The following is a 10,670-nucleotide window of genomic DNA, read 5'->3' on the forward strand; positions in this document are numbered from 1 at the left end:
ATTTGTTTCATTTGAATTGCTGTATATGTATAAACTATACAATATGTGCTTACAGATGTGCAAAAAGTCCTCAAACTGCCACATCAGATTAAGAAACATCCGTTTAAAGTACTGCCATACTATGAAAAACTACAAACAGCTTTATATGGCAAAGACAGACCCACCCTGAAACTTCCTGAGGCTTTCATTGAGAAAATGGATAGAAATGTGTGGCACCACTTAAAGGAAAACCAAATATCTTTGAATTCAGTCAAGCAAGCAATGTCCTGTCATTTTTGTGAGATGGAATTTCAGTCTTTAGAAGTAAAGATTAGTCCATTGCCATCCCTACTTCACCAAGGTGAGCAGACTAGGAAACTCATTCAGACTTGGAGAGAAAATGCCCTCTCTGGGTTCACCATGTCAATGTCTAAGTTCAAATCCGTTGAGCTCCACATTCAGAAAGATGCATGGACAGATGTACAGCCTGAAATTTACAAAACAGTGGCAGAAGAGACAGTCACACTAGTTCCCTATGCGGATGAAGGGACAATAGCTGTAGCCGGACTGAAAGAGCAGGTGAACGACATTGAGGGAACTCTGAAAGAAACTGTCCAGAGAATCACCCAAAAAATCCAAAGAGAGAAGGGCAGCGAGTCAGATGAAATCAGCATGACTCCATCTATTTACAATCTTGTTCTCTGTGATGGTTTGAAACAAGAAACTAATGACAAATTTCCAGAAATGGACATAACATATCTTGTGCACAGCCAAAAGTTAACTCTTTATGGTCTAAAAGATGAGGTCCTGGAAACAAAAAACAAGATACTGGAGGCCGTTCTTCATTTGATTCGTAAACCAACTGAACTCAATCAGTCTGTTTTAGATTTTCTGCTTAAGAAGGATCTGGAGGAGATGACCAAAGATTTGTTTTTTAACAAAGGAGTCAATGTAGCTTTAGAAGCTGATGGACAGAGAGTTTTGCTTCTTGGGAAAACAGACAAGGACTTGAGTGTTGGCGAGAAGCAGCTGCAGACAGACCTGGGTCATCTGAGCTTCGATGTAGATGATCCCAGTGTTTTTAGAAGATCAGACTGGCAAGACCTTGTCTCTAACATAAAGAACAATGTCACAACTGTTGCTGTGCAGACATGTGCTAACAAAGTTGTGGTTTCTGGCTTTATAGACTCCATTAATGACGTCGAACAACAGTTATATGATTTTGTTCAGGAAAACTCTCACATGGAGAAAACTCTGAATGCTCATAAGACTGTTATCACATTCATAAAAGATTACAGAAAACAAGACTGGTTCGGAGAGGTGAAAGGTAAAGTGAGTGTGGATTTCAAAGATGACAGCATCGTGATCAGTGGCCCAAAGCTTCATGTCTGTGACTGTGTGCCTTTGTTTGACAACTTGTGCACATCTGCCCATCACTGCACTATGAAAATAGTTAAACCAGGAGCAAAGAATTTCTTCAAAGAGAAAGAGCGTATGTGCGTTTCATATGCCAAGGCAAATATGAATTGTTTGGTCCAGTTAATAAACGAGTCTGACCACCCACATGACACAGTTCAACCACGAAAAGTCAAATCTGTCTATCAATTTAAAACGCGTGAGGGAATGGAGATTACTGTACACAAAGCTGACATGTGTTCATTTCAAGTGGATGCAGTGGTTGGTGCGTGTAAAGAAACCCTCCTACTGGATGGAGGATTAGCAAAGGCACTCTCTGATGCTGCTGGTCCTAAACTTCAGAAAGACTGTGACAAGCTTGTTAAAGGACGGAAATTCATAACAGGAGATGCAGTTCTCCTCGATGCAGGAGGGCGTCTGCAATGCAAACATGTCATTTTAGCAATAGGACCACATTATAATTCCTCTAAACCTCAAGAATCTGAAAAGCTCCTGAAAAAAGCTGTCAAGAGGAGTCTGAATGTGGCAGATCAAGAAAGCTTCCAGTCCATAGCAATCCCGGCCATCAGTTCTGGTGTGTTTGGTTTCCCACTGGACCTTTGTGCATTCACCATTGTTAAAGCCATAAAGGAGTTCTGTGATTTTGTCGAAGGGGACATTGCATTGACAAAGATTCACCTTGTTGACAATAGTGATAAGACAGTTCAAGCCTTAGAAGCTGCAGTGAAAAAAGTTTATGGTGTCAGTGACCAGAGCGCAACTGGAAGCAGTTCAAGCAGCCAACAGCAAAACAAAGCAAGTGCTTCTCCAAGCCAACATCAGTTGACCACATTCTTTCAAGGAGCATCACAAACAGAAAGTTTTCAGACAAAAGAAGGTTTAGCCATCACCCTAATGAAAGGAAACATTGAGGATACGACAGTGAGTTCAGTGTTTACAGATTATGCATTTAATGTCTTACATTTGTGTATTTAAAGTATGAAAATGTCAGTGCACTTTAAACTGACAATTCTATTCATTTCTGCACCCTCATGTTGAAAACTCATAAAAAAATTTAAGCTTTAGAGCACAAATAAAGAAATTTCTAATTAAATCTTTGAGATTCGTGACTGTCCATTGACAGTCTATTAATACAAAATAAATATCTAAAAGTCTTTAAAAGTGACAGCACTTTTTAAATGAGGAAAAGATTTAATTTAAGTGTTTAATCACATCTAAACATTAATTAACAGACAATAATTGCAGCATTTAAATTTGGTCACAGAAGCTGAATTATTTAACAAGTGACAACCAAACAAGTAGTTTTAAAGGGTCAGGGTTTAGGTGAATTGAGAGACAGAAATGTCCCTTATTTCAATATTTCTTTCAGTGTGTTTCAATAATGAACAAAATATTTATGGACTTGGAAAAATATGATTTAAAAAATGAAGGATTACAAAATTGTCATTTTAGGATGAACTAAATTCTTATGTAAAAAACATAATTTCAGTGCCAACCTGTTGAAATCTGCTTTTTTGTACAGATGGATGTTGTTGTGAACACTCTGAGCAGTGATCTAAAACTTAGCGTTGGAGCTGTTTCAAATGCCCTTTTTAAAGCAGCTGGTCCACAGCTTCAGGATCTGCTCGATCAGCAAGCCACAGGCCCTGCAAGCTGTGGTGCAGTCTTTGAAACAGCAGGAGCAAACCTGAAGAATAAACTGGTGTTCCATGCTGTTGTACCACACTGGAATCAGGGACAAGGAAATGAGCAAAAGGTGATATTTGAGTGATTTTAAGTGAGTATTACATTAAAACGTGATGCTTTTAAAAGTGTTTTTATTCTCTTTGAGCAGGTGCTGGAGAATGTGATGGATACATGTTTGAGTAAGGCAGAGCAGCGTCAGCAGAGCTCCATTGTATTCTCTGCTATTGGCACTGGAAACCTGGGATTTCCAAAGCCACTGGTAGTCAGTACAATGCTGGACTCAGTCTTCAAGTTTAGCACTAAAAGAAGTTCTAAACACATACAGGAAGTGGCATTTGTTCTTCACCCCAAAGATACACAAACCATCCAGGTACAATATGTATAATGTCTGTCTTATTCTGTAGATCTATGTGGAATCAAAATTCTGTAGATGTTTAACACTTACACTAATAATGAATTATTGGCAACTCTATGGTGTCCACAACAGGTGTTCACAGATGAATTCAGCAAAAGGTTTTTGGGCCAGTCTGCCTCTGCAAGTAACTCCACACAACCCCAAAGTACAGGTGCCCATAACTTTAATCTTATATTGATTCTTACCATTTTATTCTGACTGCCACATTTGCTGTAGCTTGTTCTCACATGAAATACAATGTTTACATATCTATTTAAGCTAAATCCTTATTTGATGCCTTTTGTACCATAATTTGTTTTTTATTATCATTATTATTATTATTATTTCTCAATGAACTCACAGGCCCCTTCTCAAAAGTCACAACAAAATCTGGCATTCATGAGACTACAGTGGGAGGAGTAACACTTCAGGTTCTGAATGGTGATATTACTACTGAACAAACAGATGTTATTGTGAACTCCACTACTAAGGAATTCACACTGAAAGCAGGTAAAGTGTCTTATGCTGAATCAGTGGAATACTGTTATTACATGTACTCGTGACATCTAAAGCGCAAGTTAGGGATGATTGAGCTGAGAGTTATGTTAAAAATAATGTTTTATCTCAAACTGTCAAGGTGTCTCGAAGGCTATTTTGGATAAGGCTGGTCCAAATGTTGAAGCAGAGTGCCAGCAACTTGGTGAGAATCACATTTTACAATTAATAATACTTAAATAATACTGAAATAATACTGAAATAGTTATTAATCTGCCAAACGGGCACTGAAGCATTAAGAGTTTTAGCAAATTTAGGTGGAGTCTTCTAATTGTGTTTTTCAGGAGCCAAGACTGACAGTGGACTGATAATGACTCAAGCAGGAAATTTACAGTGTAAAAAAATCATCCACATTGCAGCACAGAGTAATGCTATTACGATCCAAAAACACGTTAGAAAGGCTCTGGAAATGTGTGCTAAGGAAAAGTTAACCTCCATTGCATTTCCAGCTATTGGTACAGGTAAGAACAAGCTCAACAGCAAACAGTGTTTTTTATGTACAGTGGAGATCAAAATAAAAAGAGCAATCTATACGTTTCCTAAATTTTGGTATAACTGAAACAAGAGCAGTAAAAGAACAGGCTTTAAGAATATTTTATCATAATCTGAAAGCGTATAAAAAAAACTCAAGATATTAAAAAAGAACACTGATCAAAATTAAAGAAATACTTTAAGAATCCTCAAAGCTCTTGGAGTTACATTAAAACCTGGTGGTAATTTCTTTAATAATCTGTCGATTTAACTGGCAGCCTAATTTTACAGTTTTCACTGACTTTGCAAGATTGAAACCCGAGATGACCCTTTCAGCCATAGAAAGAAAAGATGGTCATTCCATATCTGTGATTATTAAAACATTGCAACTTTGCTATGTCACTAACTCATTTAAGTCTCCCAAAGAGAATAGTATTATTGCATGTTTTCCAGCTGTTTTGACTTTGGCAGAAAATTTTCAGTTGACTTGAACATGTCAAACATACACGAAAAAAATGGGTCAAGCTTAAACCAAAAATAAAACCCAGTTAGTTACACTTTACAATAAGGTTTCATTAGTTAATATTTACTAACATGAACTAACTATGAACAAAACTTGTACAGCATTTCTTAATCATAGTTCATCAACATTTACTAATGCATTATTAACATCCAAATTCAGGTTAACATTAGTTCATGCACCGTGCGTTGTGAACTAACAATGGACAACTCGTCACCTTGGAATTATATGGAATTCTATCTGCACTCTGAATGATTTTGCAATATTGAGTTTCAAAGTTTTTGTATTCCATATAGCAAACAGTATGTGTTTAACATTTGTTTTTGTTTTTTAATAAAAAAAAGTTTTAAAATGTAAACAACTTATAAAAAAACATCCCATAATGTAAATAGGTTGTCATTTAATAGGAATATGTCAATAACTCTATTTTGACAAAAATGTCAGATAGAACCTTATATTTCTAGGGTGAAGAACTGTATTTTTCTATTAACTAATGTTAACTAATATGAACAAATGCTGTCATAAATGTAATGTTCATATTTTGTTCATGTTAGTAACACTTTAACTAACATTAACTAATACAAACTTATTGTAAAGTAATACCTAGTTGATGTTCTCAAAATTTTTGGTGACGTTATGGCTAAGAAACCAAAAAACAGTCAGTGAACTGTGAGAGACTGAAGGGAAGCTGATCAACATCACAGCAGAACAGCTTAAGAGACTACAGATACCACAGATGTCCTTAAATTGTTCAAAACAAGAGTTAGTCAATTATTTTGATTACTGTAACTTTCAGAACTATTAGTTCTTTATGCTACAATCATTGCTTTTCTAGCATTGCACAGCCACTACTATAATTTCTACCAGTTTTGATTTATCAAAATTATGTCATTGCGAAAAGTAAAAAGTGGATTTTTTTTTTTTTTTTTTTGTAGCCTTATTTTGATCTTCATTGTTTAGTAATACTATTTTTACTATTTCTATCCTTTGGATTAGCATTATTTTTAAAGGCTCTTCATAGTTATTCTTATGCTGTCAGTTTAAACTTTTACTTTTATAATGAACATGGAGTATAGTGACAAAACATATTTTTTTTTAGGACAAGCAGGTTTGTCTCCAGGTCAAGTAGCAGACTCCATGCTGGATGGTATGCTGGAGATGCTAAGAAAGACTCCCCAGTCCAGTCTCAAGCTGATCAGGTTAGTTGTGTTTCAGGCACACATGCTCCCCGAGTTCCTCAAAAGTATGCAGAATCGAGAAACTGGACCTGCCAAACAAGAGAAAGAGAGTACATGGTCAAAAATCAAAGGTAATCAGCGTCTCATCACTTCACATCAACTTAAAGTCATAGAACAGAATAAAGTCTGCTTCATTATTAGAACCCCAATACTGAAAAAGTTGGGACATAAATGCAACAAAATATCTGATTTGCTGACTCTCATTAACCTTTATTTAAAGATTCATCATGTTTTCAGAGAGCAAATAAATAGTATTTTGTAAATGTAAACTAATATTGATTTCAATGGCTGCCACACACTTCAAAATAGTTGGGACATATGCATGTTTAGCAAAGTGTCACTGTGACCAGCTTGTTAAAGGACAGAAAATCACAACAGAAGATGCAGTTCTCCTTGATGCAGGAGGTCATCTGCAGTGCAAACATGCCATTTAATCATCTGGAAACTCAGAGTACTAAATGTTATTCAAAGATTTTGCACAATCTGACATAATACAAAAATTTTAATGCTAAGCAATCAGTGGTCTTACATTTTCAATAGCATACAGAGCTGGAAGGAAATAAGGCCATTCAAGCACATTCACTGTTTCCTAAACCATGCTGCTGTAGTACAGTTAAAATGTGTTCTTGATCTTATAGCCAGAGGCCTTCAGTGAAAGATGGCATTGTGATGGCAGTAAATGTCTATGTATTCTCCATATGCATCTATGTCAATGGTACCTTTGCACACATACAGTATGCCAGTGTCCCATTTTGATTGGTCTGCTGCATCCAAGAACCAAGAAAGATGTTTGCTTCTGTCTGTAAAGAAAGTCTGGTTGGTCTTTTTGGACTCTGAGTTTGTTTTTCCCAGAGACAAGTTGAAATGTGGACTCTAAGCCCAGCATACATTTTCATTGTCTTTTGACATTTAGAGATAAGCTGTGATCTGGAGAAACAGCAGCATCACTACACAAAACTGATGTATAGCTTTGTCCATGAAGAACAAATATTCTACTGGCATTTCTTGATGCAGCAGCTTATAATGTTTAGTGACGGTGGTTTTCTAAAATTGTCCTGTGCTCATGTGGCTTCACCTAACATTACATGACAGTTTTTCATCCAATGTCACTTGAGGTTTCTTCCCTTGCTCTACGCAGGTTGGGATTTCTCTGGATTCCCTCGATGATTGTACAATTTTATAGATGTTATTTGATGTAAGACCTAAATAGGTTGAAATTTTGCATCGAGAAATGCATTTTTACTTTTTGACAACTTTGGCCATCCTAACTTGTGGTACAAAATGACAAGCAATAGTCTAGCTTTAAGACAAAAGACAAAGATGCTCATTTAAAGATGCTCTATAACCTGGGCAGCGCAGTGGCGCAGTAGTTAGTGCTGTCACCTCACAGCAAGAAGTCCGCTGGTTCGAGCCTTGGCTGGGTCAGTTGGAATTTCTGTGTAGAGTTTGCATGTTCTCCCTGCGTTCGCGTGGGTTTACTCCTGGTGCTCCGGTTTCCCCCACTGTCCAAAGACATGTGGTACAGGTGAATTGGGTAAGCTAAATTGTCCGTAGTGTATGAGTGTGTGTGGATGTTTCCCAGAGATGGGTTGCGGCTGGAAGAGCATCTGCTCTGTAAAAAATGTGCTAGATAGGTTGGCCGTTCATTCCGCTGTGGCAACCCGGGTCGATGAAGGGACTAAGCCGAAAAGAAAGGAATAAATTCTTTAACCTTTTCACTTTTTTTTTTTTTTTTTGCTTTTTATTAATTAATTCATTTATTCATTTATTTTCTTTTAGCTTAGTCCCTTTATTCATCAGGGATCGCCACAGCGGAATGAACCGCCAACTTATCTCGCATATGTTCACAGTGGGTGCCCTTCCAGCTGCAATCCAGTACTGGGAAATACCCATCCACACACATACACTATGGTCAATTTAATTAATCTAAATCATCTATACTGCATGTCTTTGGACAGTGGGGGAAACTGGAGCACCCAGAGGAAGCCCACGCCAACACTGGGAGAACATGCAAACTCCACTAGGAAACACCAACTGACCCAGCCGTGACTCGAACCAGCGACCTTTTTGCTGTGAGGCAACAGTGCTAACCACTGAGCCTGTTGCCAATATTTTGCCTTTGTCTAGCCTTTTTGTAGTGTGTTGCAGCCATCAAAACTAAAAATTGTTTACATTTACAAAATACATAAAATTTTGTCTGTGCAAACACTAAAACACTAGAAATGTTGTCTTTGTTAATTCAATAAAAGTTGGAGAATTAACCATTAAAAAATTGTAGATTTCATTGCATTTTACAAAATTTTACCTCTTTGGCAATTGGGGTTGTTAGATGCATGTTTTGTGCTCAACATGAACAGCAAAGTTATCAAATTACAGTTGTCTAAAGATTTAAATTTTGTGTAACTTGCAGCATTTGCAGCCACTGCTAAATCATACCTCACTGGATCTTGGGAGAAAGAAATAAAACAACATGGTGGCAAAGACTTTGTCATTGATGGTGTGGAAGTCGATCCAGTATTTTTTTCTATCTGTGGACCATCAAAAGCAGAAGTGGATCAAGCAAAGATTTTCTTAGAGGACATGATCACTAAAGAACAAGTTTTCCAGTCTATCACAGACACAGCCATACTTACCTTATCAGATAAAGACCAACAGCGAATCCAGGACCTGCAAAGCACCATAGATGTGACTATACGGCTAGAATACAAAGCCAATAAAGCTTCAGATGAGTCTCCAGGGAAGGCAACACTCATAGTACAAGGTCTTAGTCGAGATGTGCTAAAGGCCACTCACGAAATCAATGAAATGCTCAAGTCAGCCAAAGAAAACGAGATCCTAAAAAAGGAAATGAATTTGATGAGTGAACTTGTGGATTGGCAGTTTGAACAGGGTGGGCAATATAAGAGTTTCGATGAACGTACAAATTTTGAGTTGGAAAAGGCCCTTGCCAGACAAGCTGCAGACACCAGTATCACCCTCCAAGGCCAAACTTACAGGGTTAAACTGCCTGAAGGTCCTGCAGTGAACAATGCTGGTGGAAACCAGATGAACATCAGACGCATTGACAAACTGAAAGGTAAGATTATTACATTTGTCAATCAGATATGGTTTTATTGCACTACAAATAATAATATATTTAACCATGTGTGTAATGGTGTATTGTTTTTACTTTTAGCAACTGAAAGTATTCCACAGCATTGGGATGCAATGGGGTCTAATGAATTAAACAAAAAGTTCAATTTGCAACCAACTAGCACAGAATACCAAGATGTGTTGGGGCGCTTCAAGGCAACTTGTACAAACAACGTCTTGAAGGTGTGTGCCAGATTAACTCCACTAACTGAGGTTTCTGAAAGTGTTCTCTTATTTTGATCAATGTTCTTTTTCAAGTATCTCAATTTTTTATACTGTGTTTCCTGATAAAATAATCTTAATAACTTGTCTTTTACTACTGTTAGAGTAGCTTCATTTTTGTCCCTACTGTTAAGTTTGTCTTATACATTTGTCTCATAAACCAAGTATTTATAGCGCGTGCACACACACACACGCCGGTATAAGAGTAAATTGTGATAATTATAAGGTAAAACAAGGCATTTAGAAGACAATTTTTTTTTGTTTAGCCAGAAATGCTGAAATTGCATTAAAATGAAAAAAAAAGAAGTTTTATTTCGGCTAGTATAAAAACTGTTATTATTTCTTAAATACCATTTTATGGACAAAATTATAAACCCCTTTAGGATATTTTTTTTCGACTGTCTACAGAACAAACGATTGTTATACAATAACTTGCCTAAATAACCTAGTTTAACCTTTAAATGTCACTTTAAGCTGTGTAGAAGTATCTTAAAAAATCTAGTAAAATTTTAGTTACTATCATCATGGCAAAGATAAAATAAATCAGTTATTAGAGATGAGTTATTAAAACTATTGTTTAGCAATGTGTTAAAAAAAATCTTCTGTTAAACAGAAAACTGGGAAAAAAAATAAACATAGGGGCTAGTAATTCAGGGGGGCTTATAATTCTGATTTCAACTGTATATATAACATGATTGTTAGTACAGACATATATCATGGATACCCTGATACCCTCATGATTTTTGAGAGGAATCCTGGAATTGGAGTAATTAATAATGTGAAGCAATTGGAATTCTAGCAGAATAACACGACATTCTGTCAGTCTCATTTTTTTCTTCTCATCACATGGTATATGGAACATTGCTAGTGATTGCACCTTCTAAATTATTTTTAGCACACAGTTCATGGAATTTTGTTGGATTTCAACTCCTTGTTATAGATAAGATTTTTCACGTGTGTGGGTGGATTAAGGATGTCAAACTGGAGGAGCGCAGCCCTGCAGAGTTTACTTCCAACACATTTACCTCACTTACTGTCCTTCCACTTATTCCCTTCT

The 10,670-nt window shown here is 36.7% G+C and overlaps 1 protein-coding gene across 3 annotated transcripts in view; it reads left to right on the forward strand.

Moving 5' to 3' along the window:
* The window catches only part of parp14rs1 (poly(ADP-ribose) polymerase family member 14-related sequence 1), a 15,493-nt gene that overhangs the window by 3,716 nt on the left and 1,107 nt on the right, over positions 1 to 10,670 (forward strand). Inside the window, exons 6-15 of one of the 3 annotated variants that reach the window (XR_015498967.1) lie at positions 56 to 2,316; positions 2,918 to 3,151; positions 3,230 to 3,451; positions 3,569 to 3,647; positions 3,839 to 3,985; positions 4,113 to 4,175; positions 4,315 to 4,491; positions 6,121 to 7,648; positions 8,319 to 9,335; positions 9,435 to 9,574. Coding sequence is in view for 1 of the 3 variants with exons in the window: in NM_001114447.2 (NP_001107919.2) it covers positions 56 to 2,316; positions 2,918 to 3,151; positions 3,230 to 3,451; positions 3,569 to 3,647; positions 3,839 to 3,985; positions 4,113 to 4,175; positions 4,315 to 4,491; positions 6,121 to 6,330; positions 8,670 to 9,335; positions 9,435 to 9,574 (4,199 nt within the window). In the remaining 2 variants the exon portion in view is untranslated. 3 annotated transcript variants of the gene reach the window in all.

Source organism: Danio rerio, chromosome 9 (genome assembly GCF_052040795.2).
Source record: "Danio rerio strain M-AB ecotype USA chromosome 9, GRCz13ab, whole genome shotgun sequence".
In the NCBI taxonomy this organism is placed as follows: Eukaryota; Metazoa; Chordata; class Actinopteri; order Cypriniformes; family Danionidae; genus Danio; species Danio rerio.